We start from the raw sequence: 27,649 nt of genomic DNA, 5'->3' as shown, positions 1-27,649 counted from the left end.
TAATAACCTTGCTCTTATTCACATTTACTCTTAACTTTCTTCTTTCAAACACTTTACCAAACTCAGTCACCAGCTTCTACAGTTTCTCACATGAATCAGCCACCAGCGCTGTATCATCAGCAAACAACAGCTGACTCACTTCACAAGCTCTCTCATCCACAACAGACTGCATACTTCCCCCTCTTTCCAAAACTCTTGCATTCACCTCCCTAACAACCCCATCCATTAACAAATTAAACAACCAAGGAGACATCACACACCCCTGCCGCAAACCTACATTCACTGAGAACCAATCACTTTCCTCTCTTCCTACACGTACACATGCCTTACATCCTCGATAAAAACTTTTCACTGCTTCTAACAACTTGCCTCCCACACCATATATTCTTAATACCTTCCACAGAGCATCTCTATCAACTCTATCATATGCCTTCTCCAGATCCATAAAAGCTACATACAAATCCATTTGCTTTTCTAAGTATTTCTCGCATTCTTCAAAGCAAACACCTTTTGATCCACACATCCTCTACCACTTCTGAAACCACACTGCTCTTCCCCAATCTGATGCTCTGTACATGCCTTCACCCTCTCAATCAATACCCTCCCATATAATTTCCCAGGAATACTCAACAAACCTATACCTCTGTAATTTGAGCACTCACTCTTATCCCGTTTGCCTTTGTACAATGGCACTATGCAAGCATTCCGCCAATCCTCAGGCACCTCACCATGAATCATACATACATTAAATAACCTTACCAACTAGTCAACAATACATATATATATATAAGTTGAGTATTCCTGGTAAATTATATGGGAGGGTATTGATTGAGAGGGTGAAGGCATGTACAGAGCATCAGATTGGGGAAGAGCAGTGTGGTTTCAGAAGTGGTAGAGGATGTGTGGATCAGGTGTTTGCTTTGAAGAATGTATGTGAGAAATACTTAGAAAAGCAAATGGATTTGAATGTAGCATTTATGGATCTGGAGAAGGCATATGGTAGTGTTGATAGAGATGCTCTGTGGAAGGTATTAAGAATATATGGTGTGGGAGGGAAGTTGTTAGAAGCAGTGAAAAGTTTTTATCGAGGATGTAAGGCATGTGTACGTGTAGGAAGAGAGGAAAGTTATTGGTTCTCAGTGAATGTAGGTTTGCGGCAGGGGTGTGTGATGTCTCCATGGTTGTTTAATTTGTTTATGGATGGGGTTGTTAGGGAGGTAAATGCAAGAGTTTTGGAAAGAGGGGCAAATATGCAGTCTGTTGGGGATGAGAGAGCTTGGGAAGTGAGTCAGTTGTTGTTCGCTGATGATACAGCGCTGGTGGCTGATTCATGTGAGAAACTGCATAAGCTGGTGACTGAGTTTGGTAAAGTGTGTGAAAGAAGAAAGTTAAGAGTAAATGTGAATAAGAGCAAGGTTATTAGGTACAGTAGGGTTGAGGGTCAAGTCAATTGGGAGGTAAGTTTGAATGGAGAAAAACTGGAGGAAGTAAAGTGTTTTAGATATCTGGGAGTGGATCTGGCAGCGGATGGAACCATGGAAGCGGAAGTGGATCATAGGGTAGGGGAGGGGGCGAAAATCCTGGGAGCCTTGAAGAATGTGTGGAAGTCGAGAACATTATCTCGGAAAGCAAAAATGGGTATGTTTGAAGGAATAGTGGTTCCAACAATGTTGTATGGTTGCGAGGCGTGGGCTATGGATAGAGTTGTGCGCAGGAGGATGGATGTGCTGGAAATGAGATGTTTGAGGACAATGTGTGGTGTGAGGTGGTTTGATCGAGTAAGTAACGTAAGGGTAAGAGAGATGTGTGGAAATAAAAAGAGCGTGGTTGAGAGAGCAGAAGAGGGTGTTTTGAAATGGTTTGGGCACATGGAGAGAATGAGTGAGGAAAGATTGACAAAGAGGATATATGTGTCGGATGTGGAGGGAACGAGGAGAAGTGGGAGACCAAATTGGAGGTGGAAAGATGGAGTGAAAAAGATTTTGTGTGATCGGGGCCTGAACATGCAGGAGGGTGAACGGAGGGCAAGGAATAGAGTGAATTGGATCGATGTGGTATACCGGGGTTGACGTGCTGTCAGTGGATTGAATCAGGGCATGTGAAGCGTCTGGGGTAAACCATGGAAAGCTGTGTAGGTATGTATATTTGCGTGTGTGGACGTATGTATATACATGTGTACGGGGGTGGATTGGGCCATTTCTTTCGTCTGTTTCCTTGCGCTACCTCGCAAACGCGGGAGACAGCGACAAAGCAAAAAAAAAAAAAAAAAAATAAAAGAAAAATATATATATATCTTAGGGAGAACAAAAAGATGTTTTGGAAGGAGTTAAATAAAGTGCATAAGACAAGGGAGCAAATGGGAACATCAGTGAAGGAGGCTAATGGGGGGTGATAACAAGTAGTGGTGATGTGAGCAGGAGATGGAGTGAGTATTTTGAAGGTTTGTTGAATGTGTTTGATGGTAGAGTGGCAGATATAGGGTGTTTTGGTCGAGGTGGTGTGCAAAGTGAGAAGGTTAGGGAGGATGATTTGGTAAACAGAGAAGAGGTAGTAAAAGCTTTGCGGAAGATGAAAGCCGGTAAGGCAGCAGGTTTGGATGGTATTGCAGTGGAATTTATTATAAAAGGGGGTGACTGTATTGTTGACTGGTTGGTAAGGTTATTCAATGTATATATGACTCATAGTGAAGTGCCTGAGGACTGGCGGAATGTTTGCATAGTGCCATTGTACAAAGGCAAACGGGATAAGAGTGAGTGCTCAAATTACAGAGGTATAAGTTTGTTGAGTATTCCTGGGAAATTATATGGGAGGGTATTGATTGAGAGGGTGACGGCATGTACAGAGCATCAGATTGGCGAAGAGCAGTGTAGTTTCAGAAGTGGTAGAGGATGTGTGGATCTGGTGTTTGCTTTGAAAAATGTATGTGAGAAATACTTAGAAAAGCAAATGGATTTGTATGTAGCATTTATGGATCTGTAGAAGGCATATGATAGAGTTGATAGAGATGCTCTGTGGACGGTATTAAGAATATATGGTGTGTGAGGTAAGTTGTTAGAAGCAGTGAAATGTTTTTATCGAGGATGTAAGGCATGTGTACGTGTAGGAAGAGAGGAAAATGATTGGTTCTCAGTGAATGTTGGTTTGCGGCAGGGGTGCATGATGTCCCCATGGTTGTTTAATTTGTTTATAGATGGGGTTGTTATGGAAGTGAATGCAAGAGTTTTGGAAAGAGGGGCAAGTATGCGGTCTGTTGTGGATGAGAGAGCCTGGGAGGTGAGTCAGTTGTTGTTTGCTGATGATACAGCGCTGGTGGCTGATTCGGGTGAGAAACTACAGCAACTGGTGATGAGTTTGGTAAAGTGTGTGAAAGAAGAAAGCTGAGAGTAAAATGTGAACAAGAGCAAGGTTATTAGGTACAGTAGGGCTAAGGGACAAGTCAGTTGGGAGGTAAGTTTGAATGGAGAAAAACTGGAGGAAGTGAAGTGTTTTAGATATCTGGGAGTGAATTTGGCAGTGGATGGAACCATGAAAGCGGAAGTGAATCATAGGGTGGGGGAGGGGGCGAAAGTTCTGGGAGCGTTGAAAAATGTGTGGAAGTCGAGAATGCTATCTTGGAAAGCAAAAATGGGTATGTTTGAAGGAATAGTGGTTCCAACAATGTTATATGGTTGCGATGCGTGGGCTATAGATAGAGTTGTGCGGAAGAGGGTGGATGTGCTGGAAATGAGATGTTTGAGGACATTATGTGGTGTGAGGTGGTTTGATCGAGTAAATAATGAAAGGGTAGGAGAGATGTGGTAATAAAAAGAGTTTGGTTGAGAGAGCAGAAGGGTGTTTTGAAATGGTTTGGTCACATGGAGAGAATGAGTGAGGAAAGATTGACAAAGAGGGTATAAGTGTCAGAGGTAGAGGGAACAAGGAGAAGCAGGAGACCAAATTGGAGGTGGAAGGATGGAGTGAAAAAGAATTTGAGCCATCAGGAGTGTAAAAGGCGTGCAAGGAATAGAGTGAATTGGAACGATGTGGTATCCCGGGATCGATGTGCTGTCAATGGATTGAACCAGGGGATGTGAAGCGTCTGGGGTAAACCATGGAAAGTTTTGTGGGGCCTGGATTTGGAAAGGGGGCTGTGGTTTTGGTGCATTACACATGACAGTTAAAGACTGAGGGTAAACAAATATGGCCTTTGTTGTCTGTTCCTAGCGCTACCTCGCACTTCATTGGGGGGGGGGGGGGGGGATGTTGCTCTTTTTTTTTCCATGTGTTGTGGGGTGGCGACTGGATAGATGAAGGCAGCAAGTATGAATATGAACATGTGTATATATGTTTATATTTGTGTATGTATATGTATGTATACATTAAAATGTATGAGTACGTATGTGTGCGCGTGTGGGTGTTTATGTACATACATGTTTATGTGGGTGGGTTGGTCCATTCTTTCGTCTATTTCCTTGCACTACCTCGCTAACGCGGGAGACAGTGATAAAGTATGAAAATATGAAAATATGAAAACAAGCTTGAAAAAATATTATTTCGTTATTTGTTGCAATCGGGTTAATCAAACTCTAGCAAAGAAACCTAGTCAAGTAAATGAATTTTGTAAGGGTCGATAAATATAAGATTCTAGGCATAGCATATTCTGTTGTATTCCAAACAAACAGACGACAATATTATAAGCTAAATAATTCCTGAGCGTTTGCTGAGGCAAGCGCTTTTAGCGCATCTGGGTTGGAGCAGTAAATTAAAAGATGGGGTTGCTACGCTGCTCCTCCAAAGTTACGTCACGAGTGGACGGAGTCTGGCGTATTCTTGATGTATGACTTGACCAACGAATGAACCCACACATCATTGCTTACAACACCATACCCGATGAGCGTTATTCATGTGTGATATGCAAGAGAAGGAAAACTACTCCTGTAGATCACATTTTTTCATAAATTGCCACAGGATGAAGAGAAAGAAGGTAAGATGTATTTTAGTAATAAAGTTGGCGAGATATTCATAAATGTAGGCGTAGGGTATGAGTACTGTTCTAGTAGTTCTACAGGCATTGGACCTTGTTGGAATGCTGATATTTCCTGTCACTGTCTTGTAAGAATTATCAGGCATATCATACTTCTGATTCAACATAAACTGTGTTACTAGAAAGTTATTGTAAATGACAACTGCCTGAAAAAGTTAAGGATGTACATTGCTTTTCTTCAAAGTCCGCATTTTATTATCTTACTGCACTGCATGATGCAGAGGTCTTGCATTGGTGTTTATTCAAGCTTTGCCATTTCTTTAGTGTTGAAATTTGCTGATTTCCAGAATTTTTGTAAATATATGACTTCCCTTGTTTAGCTTTATGATATTTGTAGATATATCGGTTTTTTGCTTTATTCTCATTCTGTGTTTGGCTCGTCTATAATTTGTTTTACAATATCATGTGTACTTTGATTGCTTTGCAGTCTGAGTAAACGTTTTGTTATAGTTTTATTTCCTTTTCATGTGTACTGAGCGTGAGCTAATGATTCAAATCTAGCAGGCGTTGGTGTAAGTGGCGCTGGAGGAGGGACAGAAAGGCTGGCCATTTTTGGACAAGAGATGGGACGTTGACCAAGGGCGAGAGAAAAACAACAAATAATATGGTATGTGATTGCGATAGGGACGTGGTGTGTAAATAAAACTCTGAATAGAGTTTGGAGAATGTGTAGGCCGTAATATTAACCGGAGATATCGAAAACTGTAGGAATCTTAGGCGTGTTATGATGCTGAGTAATGGCTGTAATGGAGGCGGTTGGCTTGTCCTTAATTACGTGGGTGTTGGACTGTTTGACTAGTGCCAGAAACCTGGTTCTATTACTGAATACGTGCAGCCAAGGGCAGTAAAATTCACCAAGGCGTCCACGGTGAGGAGGGATTTGGTGCCAGACCTGGTTTAGGTATCCCATGGCAACTTGACATTCTCCTGAGAGGTTGGTGTTATTCTTAGCTATAATGCAGCACTATTGATGGTCAGGATAGTGCCAACTACAACTTAGGAGTGGAATGTGAGTACTAACTGATCGATGTATTATGGTCGCTGGTGTTTAAACAAGGAGGTTCAGTGGAATTTGAAGTGTTACGTTCCCGTAAATTGTGTAACAGAATAAGTGATTGTCTCTGCATTGCTAAGTTTTGACTATTGACTTAATGTAGTGCTTAAAGAAAACAAAACAGTCAGTAAAAGAATGGCGGTTTAATGTGCATCAAGGAAAATGGGTTCCTTTATGTAAACTTCACTTGTATAGTGTCACCAAAACCTGTAAAACCCTTACCTAATAGCAAGAATGATAGAAATATACCACCATTACATTAGAATCTTACTGGGAATCGTATGGCTGCTTGCTGTTGATATCAGGCGTCATGTTTACGATGCATTTTTTATGACTAAAGGGTGTATTATAAATAGATCTCGAGTACAGTGCGGTTAGTTGAGGTTTTCATAGGTTCTTTTGAATTTTTACAAATGTATTATTATACCTACTTTTACATAAAATAACCTCAGTGTCGTTGATATGTTAGTCAGCTTATCAGATACTGTTCTGTACAAAAGATTGTATAGACTCCTCTGGAAAGGACCAAAAACTTCAGTGACCCTACTGAACCTGATGTACTTCTGATGTAACAATAAAATTTTGTTTGGAAACATTAATGGTTGCTTTATTTCCTGTTTTAAGCTTTGTTCTCCCTTTAATAACAGCAATATGTATGTGGAATGAGTTAACAATACTAAGGGGTTGGGCACATGTTTACTTAGGAGTCAATTTCCGTTTTCAGATATTTTCTTGGTCCGGCAATGGCCAGGTCCCAGGGTCGCCTCCCTCTTCTGTACCCCTAAGGGTGTAATAATGAGTTCATCATGAGAAAGTGGGGTGAGACTTTGATATTTCAGACAACTAGAGTATCCCCTTGAGGCGCAGAAATTCTAAACTCTCAATTTTCAAGCCCTTACCGCAGTAGCAGCACCAAACTTCATTGGTTACCATACTGCCACTGCAATATAACAGTACATATACAGTTACATACATAAATTTCAAGCTAAACCTTATCCAGGAAAGTGAGAAAAAATTAAACCAATTTACTGATAACTGACGGTTCTGGAGTATACCCTCTCAGAAATTCAGTTATGCAACAGAACAGAAATCATATCGCATGGCTTATTAGACAGACTGGATATATGATGGTGAAAATTCTTTCAACTGTGGTGTACATACAATTTTTCTTAAGACAACTTTATGTTGGTATAAGGTGCCAGGTGAGGATATTCCCTCAGAGGCCCAGTCCTCTGTTCTTAACGCTACCTTGCTAATGCGGGAAATGGCGAATAGTTTGAAAAAAAGAAAAAAGAAAGGTGCATAATACAAACTAAGCAAGAAATAGAAATAAAACTTTAATAAAATCTATAATTCATTCCTAAAATATTACAGTATAAATTTAGCTCCTGTTACAGTATTACAAATATTTTTCTCAATAAGCTCATTTATATTTCACACTGCAATATTTGTAGAAAACATTTTACAAGGCAAAATCTTTGGTCTTGATGCTTGTCTACTGCAAAAATAAATACTGGTATACTATTATGATGGACACCTAATACCAAACGTATGTAATAAATACTAATCAACATGGTCACTATTCGAGCAAAACATAAAATTCTTGGGTTACACATTAAATCTGCCTAGGGTGCAGTTTGCTATGAACTGTCCTAATATCACTTTTAAAAGATATGTCGTATCCTTTAACTAAACACTTTAACTCAATTAGCAAGTTATACAAATGTAAACAATTCGTGCTCTACTTTGCATGGATAAACTATTAGCCAATATTAGATTATTTACATTACAGTAAGTATAACTACGAAGGTATCCCTCTCCTGAGGGATGGGTGTTTTGGCTCTTAATACATAAATTGTCCTACTCTAAACATAACCATTCATATAGAAGTATGAACAAAATCCACTAGGTTATATGTAACATATCAAATACAAGGAAGTTTTCTGGAATTCATAATCACCAATTTGCCACAACAAAAACTTTTAAAATACTGGGGTACCTAGCAACAGCACTTGGATCCCATTCCTCTATCAAGGAAGAAAACATTGAAACTGGATTGTAAATTCATCAAAAGCATGAACTGACTTTAACATACCAATTTATAAAAAAAACGATCTTGCATCTAGTGCTGACAGCAAAGTATTTTAGTCAATAAATGAAATACATATACCAGAACCTTGGAAACACAAAGAATGAAAAACTTGCATGCAGTGATTTTTCTTTTATCTTAACCCTTCAAGTGCTATGGACATGCATATATGTGCTAACTAGGAAGTGCAGAGATTGTAAATACATGTCCTCAAATTTCTTGCCTATGTTTGAATAAGCAGGCCTATGGTTTTCAAAGCAAATATATAGAGGTCATATGTTGCTTACAAGCAGCTAAAATTTGCATGAAGAAAAAAAACCTCAGGTCTCTTAGTTATCAACAGGTCACCATGTCAGGAATAGGCTTCACACACACACTTAGGTAGAAAATGTAAATATGCATCCTCAGATTTCTTTTTACATGTTTAGATGCCTTATGTAAACTGCAGCTTTAATTAGCACACCAAAAAATCCCCAAGCCTTTCAGTTACCCACTGATCACCATGGCAGGAATATACTGCATGCTCCATTAGTAGCCCCACCAGTTAATCTCAAGTGTCAAAAGACAAGGTCTTGTGGGACTTGATAATATCAGCCAATTACCATACACCTATATCCTGACATGTGATCTTTGGACTTATAACATTTCAGTTATGGTACATTATCAACCAGCAGTATGTATGCCTCATAATAAAAAAAATTGAAAAAAGAAAACAATTTTAACAACAAAATATGTTGAGATCTTTTGAAGTATTTTCATACTTCTTGTGATAATTTTGTAATGTCAGGCAATATACTATTTCATTTGTATCCAGACATCTGGCAAATTTTACTTGTAACCAACCTACTGGTGGTTTGTTTGTAACTGAGATCGCCTGATGCACGCCACAGTTTGCATCTACTGCTCCCCCATTATTTAGCCTTTAAAGTATATGTATTATTTCAATATATCAACAAGGTAGGTTAAAAGATAATCAAAGGAATAGAAGATGTATGGATACTATTCTTGAGGTAAAATCAGAAATGCTTAGGAGGTTTGATTATGGAAAACTCACAGCCAGGGCCAAGTCCATGGGACTTACTCACTCGACTGTGGCCTAAAAAATACAAAAAAATAAAGATGTACAGTACTGCAGTGCCAGAAAAAACCTTGGCAATGCACTATGCCATCCTTAATACCTTACTGATATGAATCTAAATGTTAGGTTGACTCCTTCAGGAAAATGCCGCATATTTCTTTCGTCCTTGCACTACCTCGCAAACGCGGGAGACAGCGACAAAGTATATAAAAAAAAAAAAAAAAAAAAAAAAAAAATTCTTTAAATCATGGACCAGGGCATGATTACCACCTCCAAGGCCTATTGCATGAGGATGACATTTTGTGAACTCCTCAAAGGCACAAATGGGAGGGTAAGCCATTGATCAAAGTGGTGGAAGATATTTATCATAAATGTTTGGACATCGCTGTCATAGGTGAAACTCAAATCCACAACAGTGAATTATGCCTGGGGTTAGCTATAGCCTGAGAGAATGCTTATTTCTCTGTTTTTTGGCAGGAAGAAACAAAGCCCCAGATCCATTAATTAATTATGACTTGCCAACAATGCTGGCTTTCAAGAAATTAAGAAAGTTGTGGCTCAGTTGCAAAAGTTTCATTCTGAGAAATTAATCACTAAGGCAGCACCGATGCAACTGGAGGGGAAAAAACTTCAAGAAGAAGAAACACCTACTATCATAATCTAGTTTAAAATCAAGAAGTTGCCAGAATTGTTTGACTGTCTACACAAGGCTGCTGCCCTCACTAACGTTATGAATCTCAACCAAGAATATATCCTCGGGTCACATTGGACAACTTTTCAAAAGGGTATGGAAAACATATCTACCTCCAGTTGAAACAAATGCTCAAACATAAATCAGGGGTGTAGTAAAGAAGCACAATTTTCCTCCCTTTCCATTTCAGTAACCCTGACTCCACTACACCACTACCTCAAGCCTTCATCACCATTTTATTTTTTTTTATGCTAAGTCCATTAAATATTGTCTTCACTATCTATGATGCCAACAGTTGCTTGATCAGAATATTTATGGAGTGGCACAGACAAGCATAGTTCTCTCCCTCTCCCTTGCAGTAATTCCTTCTACTACTCCACCACCTTAGGCCCCGATCACCACATTTTCAGGTCAGTTTTCATTATATATCATATAAAATAAAAGAAAGTCTATGGTATACTGTCCTTTTCCTAAGTTGTTTCACGTATATTCCACACTTGGGAGTTTGCTATGGATAAATTTGATGAGGAATGTAACACCCTAATATGATGGGTTTCAATTGCTGAACATGATAATTCAACTTGTGACAGGTTTTTCAGAAACTTAACCCTGTTGCAAATTCAGGTATGGGAATATCTGTGTATGAAGAGACTCACTCTCCAAGGACAGTGAAAGAGACAAAGAGACATTGTACATTCAGTTGCTGAGTAAGCAGTGGATTTAAAAATGGTTGCAACACACTAATTTACATACTAACCTTCGTGGCAAATTTAAACGTATATGACATAAAAGCTTCAAGTGGCTCATTGTTTTCAACATTTCAAATTCTGATATTTTGGCCTGTCTATGTAAGCCACCTCTTTTGCCATAACCAGCACTTAAAGGATTAATAAGCATGTCTACATAAAGCTAGAGCCTATCTTTCTATATCCAAGGTGTAATTTGCAAATTTACATTGACATGACCTTTGTACATAAAGGACTAAGTATTAGAAATGTTGGTCTTGAATTCATTTTCAAATTAAATCCATAAGGATACATTAAATAAATGTTCAAATGAACATAAATTAAACTGAGAAACATATCAGCTGAGGTGAAAATTCTCAACTTCAGCCTGCCTCAATATTCATCTGATACAATATACCTAATGTATGTAAGGTTTTCTCAAAAAATTGAAGATTAATTTTTCAGTTTTTCAGTTTGATAAATTCACTCTCATGATCTGACAGGATTTAATGATGTTAAATGTGGCACTGATTTGGTATGTTTCTTGTAATTGGACCATGAACCTATCTGGCAGATTCATATCACAACAACCTGTTAAATAATGGGTATAAACAACGATGCACTGGGGGTACATTATTATGTACCATCATAATATGCAACAGTACATCAAGTGCACAACAAACATCCAGGAAGTAACTCATAAGTGGGTGGATGCAATATAAAATGAATAATGTTATATACCACATACTTATAAGGTGTACCCTTCTTATGTCTGACATCTTTCAGAAAAAGTCATTGCAAAAAAACAAATTCTTTTGCAAGAAATGACAAAGCATAACACTTTACCAGCTTATCAAGAATGATCATTAGTAATATTGGTGTTAACTTAAAATTAACAGAATATGAGGCGCTTAAACTCACAGAAAAGTGAACTTATGAAGCTGCAGTATACAATAGTCTTACAATTGCAGAATGTTTCATGCACAGTGATGAGTGTACACAATGACATGAACATACAAACATATCCACACAAACCACACAATAGTTTCTTACATAACCTGAAGACCCTTTTCATGAGGCTCGTGCAGCCTCAAGACAGCACTTCAACACAGAAAGAGGGTAAAGTGGACTCCTTTAGGGTGGGAAGGTTCCAATGAGATTACTCTTTTCCAAGCACTATTGGTAGTAATACAGCCTAATCAAAGGGAGACTGTATTCTTGTTCCTGATGTTACCAATAACAGAACACCAACCACTGTGTTTATATGATGACACTTTCTGGAGGCATCTTACCACCAGAAAAAACAATCTCAGAATATACAGTGTGAAGATACATAATCCCCATACCATACTGTCCACATTAAACACCCAAGGACCTGTAGCTATGATTTATGGCTTGCCTCACTTAGTGTTACATACAGTAATAGTTAATAAAATATGATATGATAATGTGCTGTTGCTTGCAAATAAGCATGTAAAATAATGTGTACTGAAAAATCATTGTAATGCATTAGGTATAGTTATGAATATAAATATAAAGTAACAAAAAATATACATTTGGTACTCTCAATTTATATCCTCCATGTCTTTCCTTTTGTTGGACCCTGAACCTTTTTTTAATTACTGACCATACTTAAAGTATTTTTTACATACTTGCTCTTGTACCATTAGATTCTATAATACTATCTATCTATCTATCTATCTATATCTCTGACTCCTGTTCCAATTGGAACTCCCTCAAATGGGTAACCATGGCAAGAGAGTCTCCATAACTAAAGAACTCTCATGCTGCTTCTTAGCCTTTAGTGCCTCACCTTTGACAGGCCACTGGCAGAGGGCAAATCTAGCACAGTGTTTGCACAGGTTCCTACCTAATGTTCCTAATGACTACATCTATCTACAGCTCCTACCTACTACTATCTACTGCTCCTACCATTTTGCCAAAAGGCAAGGCTAGCATAGTGCTCACCACAAGAAAATCTAGATTTATGAGCTGCATGAGTTAATTGTAGTCAAGTGTAACAATGACAAGGAGATATTACATGTTTGTGGACAGAATGCCAGTAGTCCCCATGTGCAGTGGGTGAATATTAACATTACATGTTGTGCTTGCATTTGTCTAAGGGGAAAAATAATAAAATTCTACAAACTTATGAATGAATTATACCACAGTTATCAGAACTAAAGGTTCCAGATTCCCTAGACTTTCAAACTCACTATATGCATATTACTTTATAATCTTGATACTTCTAGGGGTTATGAAACCTGTACATGAATAAATAAGACTGGTGTACATTTTATCATTTAAAGTACAAACCATCTACTGTGCAACAAATGAAAACTGAAAAACATCATTATACCCATACAAATGCTGAAAGTGTTTTATGAAACACTTTGTTGCCTCCATGCAGTACAGTTACTAAAAGTAATAAAGGATAGATTTGCAAAATACCAAAAATAACTATTAAGTTCCATGGCTTAATACACTGAATAATGTGGAATTTTATTACACTCTCACCACAAACGAACTGTAAAACCGTGAATAGCCACTGAAAAATTATACATAAAACATCTACTTCAGAATATATGCAAATGGAGGACTGCAGTTTTCAAGTGCCCAGAAATAACCGAAAAGTAGTTGGATATCATCAATTCTCGTGCCAATACACTAAAATTTACAATTACATGGCTGGCTGATTTTACTCTCCTCCACACACTTTGTAAACTCTACTACAACACAAGATTCTATGACATTTTGGCTTTTGATTTTCTCTTCCTTTCACATTTAGTTGCAGTAGATGGTGAACCAAATCCTGAGGCAGATGGGGTAGAAAAGAACTGCCTTGAAGAGGTGATTTATCACAAGAAAAATAGATTTAAGATTTCTCATAAACATTATAAGTGAACCAGCACTGCTGCCCAAGAGGCAGTGCAAAGATTTACCAAGTATAGCCATGTGATTACGATCCCACTCTATGACTGGTGCTCGCCTGAGAGGCATTAGCCATGTCAGTTTCACAATAAATTACTGAGTTCTGCAATGAAAAGGTATTTCATAAATTTTGTATTATAATGATCTCATGCAATATACACTTAGACTCATGACACTTTTGGGTACATTTTTCCTATATAAACCACAAATCAATTTTCATGGCATGAAGATGCCTCCAAAAAGTCATCTGTCATGTGGTAGTAAAAATAATGTGGTTGAGAGAGCAGAAGATGGTGTGCTGAAATGGTGAAGACATACAGAGAGAATGAGAGAGGAAAGGTTGACAAAGAGGATATATGTATCAGAAGAGGCGGGAATGAAGAGAATAGAAAGACCAAAGAGGAGATGGAAGGATGGAGTGAAACAGATTTTAGGGACTGAACGTGAAGGAGGGTGAAAGACATGCACAGGATAGAGTGAATTGGAATGATGTGTTATACTGGGATCAACATGCTGTCAAAGGACTGAGTGAGAGGTAACCCATGAAAAGTTGGGTCGGGCCTCACTGTGGTTTCAGTGCATTACACATAACACCTAGAAATTGGTTAGGAGTGGATGTGTCCTTTCTTTGTCTGTTCCTGGTGCTACCTAGTTAATGTGGGAAATGGCTTAGCCTAGTCTACCTTAAACAATCTTACATCAGCTTACAGTTAGACAAAATTATCTAACACAAAGCATATTCTATAACAAAAAAAGAAAAAAAGTGTTAGTAGAAAAATCCAAAGTCAAACCATCATAAGTCAGGGGTCATCTGTGCATGTGTATATGTGTACATATCTGTATGAGAGTGGATGAGTCTTTTTTTGTCTATTGCCTAGCATTACTTTGCTAGTGAGGAAAACGGCAATCAAGTATAATAGTAAATAAATAAAGGGAAGCAGTAATGGCATGTAGCATGAGAAAAGTGAGAGGTGGGCAGATTAGAAAGGGTAGTGAGTGGATGAGCAAGTAAAGTTGTCAGTGAAAGAGAAAAGACAGGCATTTGGACGATACTTACAAGGAAGGAGTGCAAATGATTGGAAGATGTATCAAAGAAAGTGGTAGGAGGTCAAGAGGAAGGTGCAAGAGGTGAAAAAGAGGGCAAATGAAAGTTTGGGTGAGTGAGTATCATTAAACTTTAGGGAGAATAAAAAGATGTTCTGGAAGGAAGTAAATAATATGTGTAAGACAAGAGAACAAATGGGAACATCAGTGAAGGGGGAAAGAGGGAAAGTAATAACAGGTAGTGATGAAGTGAGGAGATGAGGTGAGTATTTGGAAGGTTTCACGAATGTGTAAGATGACAGAGAGGCAGATGTAGGGTGTTTTAGTTTGGGGGGAGTGAGAAGTGAGAAGGTCAGGGAGAATGGTTTGGTTAAGAGAGAAGAGCCTGTGAAAGCTTTGCGAAAGGTGAAATCAGGCAAGGTGACGGGTTTGGATGGTATTGCATTGGAATTTATAAAGAAAGGGGGTGACTGTCTTGTTGATTAGTTGGTAAAGATATTCACTGTATGTATGGATCATGGTAAAGTGCCTGAGGATTGGCAGAATGCATGCATAGTGCCACTGTACAAATGCAAAGGGGATAAAGGTGAGTGTTCAAACTACAGAGGATGTTTGTTGAGTATTCCTGGAAAATGGTATGGAAGGGTAATGATTGAGAGGGTGAAGGCATGTACAGAGCATCAGATGGGAGGAGAGCAGTGTGGTTTCATAAGTGGTACAGGATGTGAGGATCTGGTGTTTGCTTTGAAGAATATGTGCCAGAAATGCTTAGAAAAACAGATGGATTTGTACTTAGCATTTATGGATCTAGAGAAGGCAAAAGACAGGGCTAATAGAGATGCTTTGTGGAAGGTCTTAAGAGTATATGGTGTGGGAGGTAAGCTGCTAGAATCAGAGAAAAGTTTTTACCAAGGATGTAAGGCATGTGTACGAGTAGGAAGAGAGGAGAGTGGTTCACAGTGAAAGTTGATCTGTGGCAGGGGTGTGTGATATCCCCACAGTTGTTGAATTTGTTTATGGATGAGGTGGTTAGGGAGGTGAATGCAAGAGGTTTGGAGAGAGGTGCGAGTATGCAGTCTGTTGGGGATGAAAGGGCTTGGGAGGTGAGTCAGTTGTTGTTTGCAGATGATACAGCTTTGGTGGCTGATTTGAGTGATAAACCGCAGAAGTTGAAGATTCAGTTTGGAAAAGTGTGTAAAAGGAGACAGTTGAGGGTAAATGTGAATAAGAGCAAGGTTATTAGGTTCAGTAGGGTTGAGGGACAAGTTAAATGGGATGTAAATTTGAATGGAGAAAAAATAGAGGAAGAAGTGTTTTAGATATCTGAGAGTGGACTTAGCAGTGGATGGAACCATGGAAGTGGAAGTGAGTTACAGGGTTGAGGAGGGGGCAAAGATTCTGGGAGCGATGAAGAATGTGTGGAAAGAGAGAAAATTATCTTGGAGAGCAAAAGAGGGTATGTTTGAAAGAATAATAGTGCCAACAATATTATATGGTTGTGAGACATGGGTTTTGGATCAGGTTGTACGGAGGAGGGTGGATGTGTTGAAATGAATTGTTTGAGGACAATATGTGGTATGTGGTGGTTTAATCGAGTAAGCAATGAAAGGGTAAGAGAGATGTGTGGAAATAAAAAGAGTGTTGTTGAGAGAGCAGAAGAGGGTTTGTTGAAATGGTTAGGACATATGGAGAGAATGAGTAACGAAAGATTGACAAAGAGGATATATGTGTCAGAGGTGGAGGTAACAAGAAGTGGGAGACCAAACTGGAAGTGGAAGGAGTGAAAAAGATTTTGAGCGATCAGGACCTCACAATACAGGAGGGTGAGAGGCATGCAAGGAATAGAGTGAATTGGAACGATGTGGTTTACTGCGGTCGACGTACTGTCAATGGACTGAACCAGGGCATGTGAAGCATCTGGGGTAAACCATGGAAAAGTTTGAGGGACCTGGATGTGGATAGGGAGCTGTGATTTTAGTGCATTATAAATGACATCTAGAGACTCAGTATAAAAGAATGGGGCATTTTTTTTTTTTTTTGTCTGTATTCCTGACGCTACCTTGCTGAAGTAGGAGATAGCAATGCTGTTTACCTGTGGGGCAGGGTAGTGACGGGAATGGATGAAGGCAAGCAAGTATGAATGTGTACATGTGTATGTTTGTACTGTCTGTGTATGTGTAAGAATATGATGATATGTATATGTATGTTTTTGGGCGTTTATGTACATATATGTGTATATGAGTGGATGGGCCATTCTTTGTCTGCTTCTTGGCGCTACCTTGCTGACGCAGGAGTGGTGGGAGTATGTGATAGAGTGTAAGAAAATAAACTCTAGATTGATATAGGTAAAACTGAAAGTTGATGGAGAGAGATGGGTGATTATTGGTGCATATGCACCTGGGCATAAGAAGAAAGATAATGAGAGGCAAGTGTTTTGGGAGTAGCTGAGTTAGTGTGTTAGTAGTTTTGATGCACGAGACCGGGTTATAGTGATGGGTGATTTGAATGCAAAGGTGAGTAATGTGGCAGTTGAGGGAATAATTGGTGTACATTGGGTGTTCAGTGTTGTAAATGGAAATGGTGAAGAGCTTATAGATTTATGTGCTGAAAAAGGACTGGTGATTGATAATACCTGGTTCAAAAAGAGAGATATACATAAGTATACATATGTAAGTAGGAGAGATGGCCAGAGAGCATTATTGGATTACGTGTTAATTGATAGGTGCGCAAAAGAGAGACTTTTGGATGTTAATGTGCTGAGAGGTGCAACTGGAGGGACGTCTGATCATTATCTTGTGGAGGCGAAGGTGAAGATTTGTAGAGGTATTCAGAAAAGAAGAGAGAATGTTGGGGTGAAAAGAGTGGTGAGAGTAAGTGAGCTTGGGAAGGAGACTTGTGTGAGGAAGTACCAGGAGAGACTGAGTAGAGAATGGAAAAAGGTGAGAACAAAGGATGTAAGGGGAGTGGGGGAGGAATGGGATGTATTTAGGGAAGCAGTGATGGCTTGCGCAAAAGATGCTTGTGGCATGAGAAGCGTGGGAGGTGGGCAGATTAGAAAGGGTAGTGAGTGGTGGGATGAATAAGTAAGATTATCAGTGAAAGAGAAGAGAGAGGCAACTGGACAATTTTTGCAGGGAAATAATGCAAATGACTGGGAGATGTATAAAAGAAAGAGGCAGGAGGTCAAGAGAAAGGTGCAAGAGGTGAAAAAGAGGGCAAATGAGAGTTGAGGTGAGAGAGTATCATTAAATTTTAGGGAGAATAAAAAGATGTTTTGGAAGGCAGTAAATAAAGTGCGTAAGACGAGGGAACAAATGGGAACTTCAGTGAAGGGGGCTAATGGGGAGGTGATAACAAGTAGTGGTGATGTGAGAAGGAAATGGAGTGAGTATTTTGAAGGTTTGTTAAATGTGTTTGATGATAGAGTGGCAGATACGGGGTGTTTTGGTCGAGGTGGTGTGCAAAGTGAGAGGGTTAGGGAAAATGATTTGGTAAACAAAGAGGAGGTAGTAAAAGCTTTGTGGAAGATGAAAGCCAGCAAGGCAGCGGGTTTGGATGGTATTGCAGTGGAATCTATCAAAAAAGGGGGTGACTGTATTGTTGACTGGTTGGTAAGGTTATTTAATGTATGTATGATTCATGGTGAGGTGCCTGAGGATTGGCAGAATGCTTGCATAGTGCCACAAAGACAAAGGGGATAAAAGTGAGTGCTCAAATTACAGAGATATAAGTTTGTTCAGTATTCCTGGTAAATTATATGGGAGGGTATTGATTGAGAGGGTGAAGGCATGTACAGAGCATCAGATTGGGGAAGAGCAGTGAGGTTTCAGAAGTGGTAGAGAACGTGTGGATCAGGAGTTTGCTCTGAAGGATGTATGTGAGAAATACTTAGAAAAGCAAATGGATTTGTATGTAGCATTTATGGATCCCTGGGGATAGGGGAAAAAGAATACTTCCCACGTATTCCCTGTGTGTCGTAGAAGGCGACTAAACGGGGAGGGAGCGGGGGGCTGGAAATCCTCCCCTCTTGCTTTTTTTTTTCAATTTTCCAAAAGAGGGAACAGAGAAGGGGGCCAGGTTAGGATATTCCCTCAAAGGCCCAGTTCTCTGTTCTTACCTCGCTAATGCGGGAAATGGCAAATAGTATGAAAAAAATTTATGGATCTGGAGTAGGCATATGATAAGAGTTGATAGAGATGCTCTGTGGAAGGTATTAAGAATATATGGTGTGGGAGGCAAGTTGTTAAAAGCAGTGAAAATTTTTATCGAGGATGTAAGGCATGTGTATGTGTAGGAAGAGAGGAAAGTGACTGGTTCTCAGTGAATGTAGGCCTGCGGCAGGGGTGTGTGATGTCTCCATGGTTGTTTGATTTGTTTATGGATGAGGTTGTTAGGGAGGTGAATGCAAGAGTTTTGGAAAGGGGGGCAAGTATGCAGTCAGTTGTGGATGAGAGAGCTTGGGAAGTGAGTCAGTTGTTGTTCGCTGATGATGCAGTGCTGGTGGCTGATTCATGTGAGAAGCTGCAGAAGCTGGTGACTGAGTTTGGTAAAGTGTGTGAAAGAAGAAAACTGGGAGTAAATGTGAATAAGAGCAAGGTTTTTAGGTACAGTAGGGTTGAGGGACAAGTCAATTGGGAGGCAAGTTTGAATGGAGAAAAACTGGAGGAAGTGAAGTGTTTTAGATACCTGGGAGTGGATTTGGCAGCAGATGGAACCATGAAAGTGGAAGTGAATCATAGGGTGGGGGAGGGGGCAAAAATTCTAGGAGCATTGAAGAATGTGTGGAAGTCGAGAACATTATCTCAGAAAGCAAAAATGGGTATCTTTGAAGGAATAGTGGTTCCAACAATGTTATATGGTTGTGAGGCGTGGGCTATGGATAAAGTTGTGCGGAGGAGAGTGGATGTGCTGGAAATGAGATGTTTGAGGACAATATGTGGTGTAAGGTGGTTTGATCGAGTAAGTAATGTAAGGGTAAGAGAGATGTGTGGTAATAAAAAGAGCGTGGTTGAGAGAGGAGAGGAGGGTGTTTTGAAATGGTTTGGTCATATGGAGAAAATGAGTGAGGAAAGATTGACCAAGAGGATATATGTGTCAGAGGTGGAGGGAACGAGAAGTGGAATACCAAATTGGAGGTGGAAAGATGGAGTGAAAAAGATTTTGAGTGATCAGGGCCTGAACATGCAGGAGGGTGAAAGGCGTGCAAGGAATAGAGTGAATTGGAACGATACGGTATACCGGGGTTGACGTGCTGCCAGTGGATTGAACCAGGGCATGTGAAGCGTCTGTGGTAAACAATGGAAAGTTCTGTGGGGCCTGGATGTGGAAAGGGAGTTGTGGTTTCAGTGCATTATACATGACAGCTAGAGTGAACAAATTATACATGACAGCTGAGTGTGAACAAATGTGGCCTTTGTTGTCTTTTCCTAGTGCTACCTCGCGCACATGCATGGAAAGGGGGTTGTCATTTCATGTGTGGTGGGGTGGCGATGGGAATGAATAAGGGCAGACCGTATGAATTATAATATAAAAAATGAATTATGTACATGTGTATATATGTATATGTCTGTGTGAGTGTATATATATGTATATGTTGAGATGTATAGGTATGTATATGTGCGTGTGTGTGGACGTGTATGTATATATGTGTGTATGTGGGTGGGTTGGGCCATTCTTTCCTCTGTTTCCTTGCGCTACCTCGCTAATGCGGGAGACAGCGACAAAGTATAATAAAGAAAATAATAAATAAGGAGGGCAAGGAATAGAGTAAATTGGATCGATGTGGTATACCGGGGTTGACGTGCTGTCAGTGGATTGAATCAGGGCATGTGAAGCGTCTGGGGTAAACCATGGAAAGCTGTGTAGGTATGTATATTTGCGTGTGTGGACATATGTATATACATGTGTATGGGGGTGGGTTGGGCCATTTCTTTCGTCTGTTTCCTTGCGCTACCTCGCAAACGCGGGAGACAGCGAAAAAAAATAAATAAATAAATAATAAATATATATTCATCAATCATACAAGAAAAATATATTGCCCAAAGCTTGTGTGAAAATTATGTATTCATGAAAACAGGATTCTAAAAATGGCTGTGATTGAGCTATTTTTAAATCTTAACCTTTCTTAATGTACAAATTAAAATATGACTTACTTCAGATCTATATCTAAAAGCTTTTGACTAACTATGGAAATAGTTTACAATAAATTCACTCTCAATATATAGTTAACTTTCCACATGAGGCAACCTGGCAGAGATACTAAGTAGTGTAAATCACATGTATCAAAGCACACCTGACATCACTGGCATTTAATGCACTATCTATCTCTTGCTATCCATCACGATCTTCCCAGTTTCTGCACAACTCTTAAATATTCATGCATTAATAAAATCAAACAACTTACAAAAAAGGAATGTAACAATATCGTAAAAAGGTAAAATTTTCTTATGTACAATGCTAAAAATCCTTGGATGGCTTCAAATTCAGAAACTCACATGAAAAATTCTCAGCCTGATCAACAGCAAACACAAATGGAAGAAATATCTAATATTATACTGCCATGTCGTGTTCTTTTCTGGTATAGCTAAGGTGTCAAGTATAATCAGAGTGTAAGGTCCAATGGTTATGTGCAATTATGCAAAGAAACAATAAAGCTTCTTGGTTATAACTATGCTTATGATTAAAAAGTAATTTAAGTTTCCTTAAAGATAATCTTACATTGAGTTGTCATATTAAAACCAAAAAAACCATGAACTTTTAAAAAGAAAAAAATTGCATCCTTCTACAAAAAGGTTTATATCTAATGTGAATACTTTACTGATTATATATATAATCCAATGTCTTTGGTACATCTGCAGGATGAAAGTTGTGATTTGGAGAATAAGGGAATAAAATACATAGGAAAACTATCAAAATTCATAAATGCACTAAGTATAATATTACCTAGACTTATTCCTTAATATCTTTCTTTATGCTTACAGTTCTGTGATACAGGAATAAGATCATGGGACGGTTGCACGCAAGGTGAGGATTCCTCAGTTGTCCACTGAGACTCAATGGAGACAACCTCAGGCCTACACTTTCCTTGTTCATCAAAGAAAAAAATATACAATGTAAAACCAAAAGTTTAATTTAGCTAGGGTTAAGATCAGTAAAGGATCGATTATATACCTTTTAAATACATTAAACCTTTGACAACATAAGAACTGGACTAAAACTTTTGTATAATTCTTTACCATAATGCATTCACTATGGCTATCACCTTTTCTCCCTTTCCTGTATCCACAGTCATGAACTTTTATCATCAGTGTATCTATGATTACTAACATGTTTTACTACCATATTGCAGTTAAGTCAATAATAATCATTACTTTTTACAAATGGTAAACACATTTGCAATCTTTGCTTATATATTAAAATTCTTATTCCTATCAGGTCCTACATGATTTTATGTACAATACAAACAAATAAAACCTGAATTAAAAGAGGAAAAATCAGATTTTGGTAGAAAAGCTCTTTTTATAGTTCATATTTTTGGGAATACCTGGTTTAAAAAGCGAGATATACATAAGTATATGTATGTAAGTAGGAGAGATGGCCAGAGAGTGTTATTGGATTACGTGTTAATTGACAGGCGCGCGAAAGAGAGACTTTTGGATGTAAATGTGCTGAGAGGTGCAACTGGAGGGATGTCTGATCATAATCTTGTGGAGGCTAAGGTGAAGATTTGTATAGGTTTTCAGAAAAGAAGCGTGAATGTTGGGGTGAAGAGGGTGGTGAGAGTAAGTGAGCTTGGGAAGGAGACTTGTGTGAGAAAGTAGCAGGAGAGACTGAGTACAGAATGGAAAAAGGTGAGAACAATGGAAGTAAGGGGAGTGGGGGAGGAATGGGATGTATTTAGGGAATCAGTGATGGATTGCGCTAAAGATGCTTGTGGCATGAGAAGCGTGGGAGGTGGGTTGATTAGAAAGGGTAGTGAGTGGTGGGATGAAGAAGTAAGATTATTAGTGAAAGAGAAGAGAGAGGCATTTGGACGATTTTTGCAAGGAAAAAATGCAATTGAGTGGGAGATGTATAAAAGAAAGAGACAGGAGGTCAAGAGAAAGGTGCAAGAGGTGAAAAAGAGGGCAAATGAGAGTTGGGGTGAGAGAGTATCATTAAATTTTAGGGAGAATAAAAAGATGTTCTGGAAGGAGGTAAATAAAGTGCGTAAGACAAGGGAGCAAATGGGAACTTCAGTGAAGGGCGCTAATGGGGAGGTGATAACAAGTAGTGGTGATGTGAGAAGGAGATGGAGTGAGTATTTTGAAGGTTTGTTGAATGTGTTTAATGATAGAGTGGCAGATATAGGGTGTCTTGGTCGAGGTGGTGTGCAAAGTGAGAGGGTTAGGGAAAATGATTTGGTAAACATAGAAGAGGTAGTAAAAGCTTTGCGGAAGATGAAAGCCGGCAAGGCAGCAGGTTTGGATGGTATTGCGGTGGAATTTATTAAAAAAGGGGGTGAGTGTATTGTTGAGTGGTTGGTAAGGTTATTTAATGTATGTATGACTCATGGTGAGGATTAGCGGAATGCGTGCATAGTGCCATTGTACAAAGGCAAACGGGATAAGAGTCAGTGCTCAAATTACAGAGGTATAAGTTTGTTGAGTATTCCTGGGAAATTATATGGGAGGGTATTGATTGAGAGGGTGAAGGCATGTACAGAGCATCAGATTGGGGAAGAGCAATGTGGTTTCAGAAGTGGTAGAGGATGTGTGGATCAGGTGTTTGCTTTGAAGAATGTATTTGAGAAATACTTAGAAAAGCAAATGGATTTGTATGTAGCATTTCTGGATCTGGAGAAGGCATATGATAGAGTTGATAGAGATGCTCTGTGGAAGGTATTAAGAATATATGGTGTGGGAGGCAAGCTGTTAGAAGCAGTGAAAAGTTTTTATCGAGGATGTAAGGCATGTGTACGTGTAGGAAGAGAGGAAAGTGATTGGTTCTCAGTGAATGTAGGTTTGCGGCAGGGGTGTGTGATGTCTCCATGGTTGTTTAATTTATTTATGGATGGGGTTGTTAGGGAGGTGAATGCAAGAGTTTTGGAGAGAGGGGCAAGTATGAAGTCTGTTGCGGATGAGAGAGCTTGGGAAGTGAGTCAGTTGTTGTTCGCTGATGATACAGCCCTGGTGGCTGATTCATGTGAGAAACTGCAGAAGCTGGTGACTGAGTTTGGTAAAGTGTGTGAAAGAAGAAAGTTAAGAGTAAATGTGAATAAGAGCAAGGTTATTAGGTACAGTAGGGTTGAGGGTCAAGTCAATTGGGAGGTAAGTTTGAATGGAGAAAAACTGGAGGAAGTAAAGTGTTTTAGATATCTGGGAGTGGATCTGGCAGCGGATGGAACCATGGAAGCGGAAGTGAATCATAGGGTGGGGGAGGGGGCGAAAATCCTGGGAGCATTGAAGAATGTGTGGAAGTCGAGAACATTATCTCGGAAAGCAAAAATGGGTATGTTTGAAGGAATAGTGGTTCCAACAATGTTGTATGGTTGCGAGGCGTGGGCTATGGATAGAGTTGTGCGCAGGAGGGTGGATGTGCTGGAAATGAGATGTTTGAGGACAATGTGTGGTGTGAGGTGGTTTGATTGAGTAAGTAATATAAGGGTAAGAGAGATGTGTGGAAATAAAAAGAGCGTGGTTGAGAGAGCAGAAGAGGGTGTTTTGAAATGGTTTGGGCACATGGAGAGAATGAGTGAGGAAAGATTGATCTATAGGATATATGTGTCAGGGGTGGAGGGAACGAGGAGAAGTGGGACACCAAACTGGAGGTGGAAAGATGGAGTGAAAAAGATTTTGAGTGATCGCGGCCTGAACATGCAGGAGGGTGAAAGGTGGGCAAGGAATAGAGTGAATTGGATCGATGTGGTATACCAGGGGTTGATGTGCTGTCAGTGGATTGAATCAGGGCATGTGAAGCGTCTGGGGTAAACCATGGAAAGTTGTGTGGGGCCTGGATGTGGAAAGGGAGCTGTGGTTTCGGGCATTATTGCATGACAGCTGGAGACTGAGTGTGAACGAATGGGGCTTTTGTTATCTTTTCCTAGCGCTACCTCGCACACATAAGGGGGGTTGGGGGATGGTATTCCATGTGTGGCGAGGTGGCGATGGAAATGAATAAAGGCAGACAGTGTGAATTGTGTGCATGGGTATATATGTATGTGTGTGTGTGTGTGTGTGTGTGTATATATGTGTATATTGAGATGTATAGGTATGTATATTTGCGTGTGTGTATATACATGTGTATGGGGGTGGGTTGGGCCATTTCTTTCTTCTGTTTCCTTGCGCTACCTCGCAAATGCGGGAGACAGTGACAAAGCAAAATAAATAAATAAATAAATAAAATATTTTGAGAAAAAAAGCTTCACAACCTTTTACAATATAAATAACTAAATTCATTAAATTAATACCTAATAATGTTTAAACAACTTTCAGCATTTCAGTAACCAACCGTAAACTGTGTTGGTACTCATCAGCAGCATACTGAATCAGTTTAAAAGGGACTCAAATTTCAGTTATCTAAGTCTAATTATCAGTGATGAGCTAAGCTTAAAACCTTTGTAAAATATGAACTTAAGGTACAAACTAAATGTCAGAAATTTATGTACAGTACATGATGACTTGTCCTATTGAAAACTAAGTTACGAAGATTTTCTGTGGCTAAGATTCTCTTAAAAGTGAAGAGGTATCAAGACTGAAATATGCTTTAAAGTAGTTTCAGTACTAACTGCTTTTGTTTTTTTCAAGATTACCTTATGCTAAACACTTGACCTAAAAGTACTTAAGATTTTTACAGTATAATCTGTTAATAGCTATATCAAACAAATTTTTTTCAAAAACAATGTTGTCTATGAGTTATGATACTATAACAAGTTTATGAAGGTATGAAGAATGCTTCTTATCTAGAATTATAACAATGTTGCAAGACTTTAATGTTCATAAATACCCAGGAATTTCTTTTTCTTTTCTTTCATACTTATTCACCACTTCTTACATCATCAAGGTAGCTCTAGAAACATAGGAAGAAAAGGCCTCATTTGCTCATGTTCATTTTCTAGCTGTCCTGCATAATGCACCAAAACCACAGCCCTCCTATCCACAAACAGGCCCACAGAACTTTCCAAGGCTTCCCCTGACTGCTACAAATGTCCAGGTTCAGTCCACAGCTTATGATGCTAACACTTAGGTAGAGCTGAATTTTTTCCTGTTGTTGTACTTTTGTAGATGCCTAGCTAGTACGTGGGTATACCAACCAGTCTGTGCTCAAGTTAGTTACTAAGTAACTATAAAGACTGTCATTAGAATCTGACCCAATATGAGTTCTGTGAGTACAACGTGCTTGACTGCCTGTATGATGAACTGATCAAAAACCTCTGGTGAGAGGAAAAAAGTCACATTGCGATAAAATTACTTGATATATATATGAGGTCACAAACATTTGTGCCAGATGAAAATTGTGATAAAATTTCTTGGTATATGTCAGCTAACATATGAGGTCATAAACATTTGTGTCACAGTATGTATCTATTTCATCACACTGTATATAAGCATATACTTCTTTTTATATATCCAAATCTTACCTTCCACTGCTAGTCTAACTTCTACATGTAAGAAGTTACAGGTTTGTAGTTGTGACAGCAGATATTCCATGCACCAGGACTGTGGGTCTCAGACCATTAGTAATACCTGTCAGCAACTTCAGGTAGTAAGAATAGAGAGCAGAAGATTGCGGTGGGTGAGGGAGGTATAAGAATGTCACAGCAGTGTCCACACTCTGTCCTGAGATGAGTCCATTGACACCATTTATGTAAGCATCACTCAAGTGTGATAAGGTGTCTGCATCTGCCTCTGCTTCAGACTGGGAATCACTTGAGATCTGCAAGTATAAACAATCAAATACAAAAACAGCAGAGTATATACATTCATGGTCCTTATAATTGCTTCTATACTAATGTCTGACGTAAATTATTCATTCATTACTACTACTTCCATAAAACAATTGCAGCATTACCCATGACCTTTCTAAAGGCTCCTTCAGAAATGAAATGTAGACTCCTTTGGAGTGATAAGTTCTCTGACAAGACTGGACTCCCAATGGTGACTTTTCACTTATGGTGGAGTCAAGCAAGCAGAGTCCAGTAACACTTAAAGTCTGAGTGATTTCATCTAATATTAAAAAGTCATTAGCAATGCTGTGTGCATCAAGATTGTTAAAAACCTTGTCCAAGTGGACTTGTGGATCAGCACAAGCTCAAACATTACTAATCTATAATGCAATTTTATATAAATTAACTCTATATGAAACCTAAAAAGGCTAATATGCTTTAAGATTTTCATTAGGCAGTACTTCAGGTGGGACAAGTTTGTAACCTGTATGACTTCTCTATAAACTTTCTAATGATGGACCCTGATTTCATCTGAAATGCTGTGCATAAGGTGTTGGATTTCTACAAGTATGATACAGATATCAACTCTGAAGATGAGCTAATTCAGTTCAAATCATTATTCATTGTCTTTTAGGATCAATAAAAAAAACAAACTTGGAACAATTTATGTGAAATGTCATACCTGAGAATGATGTTCAAGATACTTTTCCTAACTGTTCAAGATACTTTTCCTAACGCAAAAATTGCTTTGAGGTTCTATCTCGCACTAATGATCAATACCTGTTTTAGTAAATGGTCTCTTTTAAAAATGAAGCTGTTCAAGAACTTGCAAAATAAACTATGACCTAAAGACATCACTTTGCAGTCTTGACTACACGGATATCATTCACACATTTGCCACCCAAAATGATAGCTAAGTAATGCTTTGAATTAATTAGTATTCATATCTAAACCTGTGGGGATGGTGAAGAATTAATATTAGCTTCATATTCCATGTGCGTTGTAATGTGTGTCTAAAAGGGGCAGGAGTTGGGGCTGAAAACCCTCCCCTCCTTACATCTCAATTTCTAAAAGTGGAAACAAGAAAGGTA

The 27,649-nt window shown here is 39.0% G+C and overlaps 1 protein-coding gene across 1 annotated transcript in view; it reads right to left on the bottom strand.

Annotated features, from left to right (window-relative positions):
* Nucleotides 1-7,398: 7,398 nt before the first annotated feature.
* The window catches only part of LOC139755173 (solute carrier family 12 member 9), a 290,342-nt gene continuing 270,091 nt past the window's right edge, over nucleotides 7,399-27,649 (bottom strand). Inside the window, exon 18 of the mRNA XM_071673343.1 lies at nucleotides 7,399-26,548. Coding sequence (XP_071529444.1) covers nucleotides 26,288-26,548 — 261 coding nt within the window. The 3' untranslated portion in view covers nucleotides 7,399-26,287. The remainder of the gene's footprint in view (nucleotides 26,549-27,649) is intronic.

This window comes from Panulirus ornatus, chromosome 18 (genome assembly GCF_036320965.1).
Source record: "Panulirus ornatus isolate Po-2019 chromosome 18, ASM3632096v1, whole genome shotgun sequence".
NCBI classification, from domain to species: domain Eukaryota; kingdom Metazoa; phylum Arthropoda; class Malacostraca; order Decapoda; family Palinuridae; genus Panulirus; species Panulirus ornatus.
Note: the sequence above shows the minus strand (reverse complement) of the source record. Positions and strands in the feature narration are given on the sequence as shown.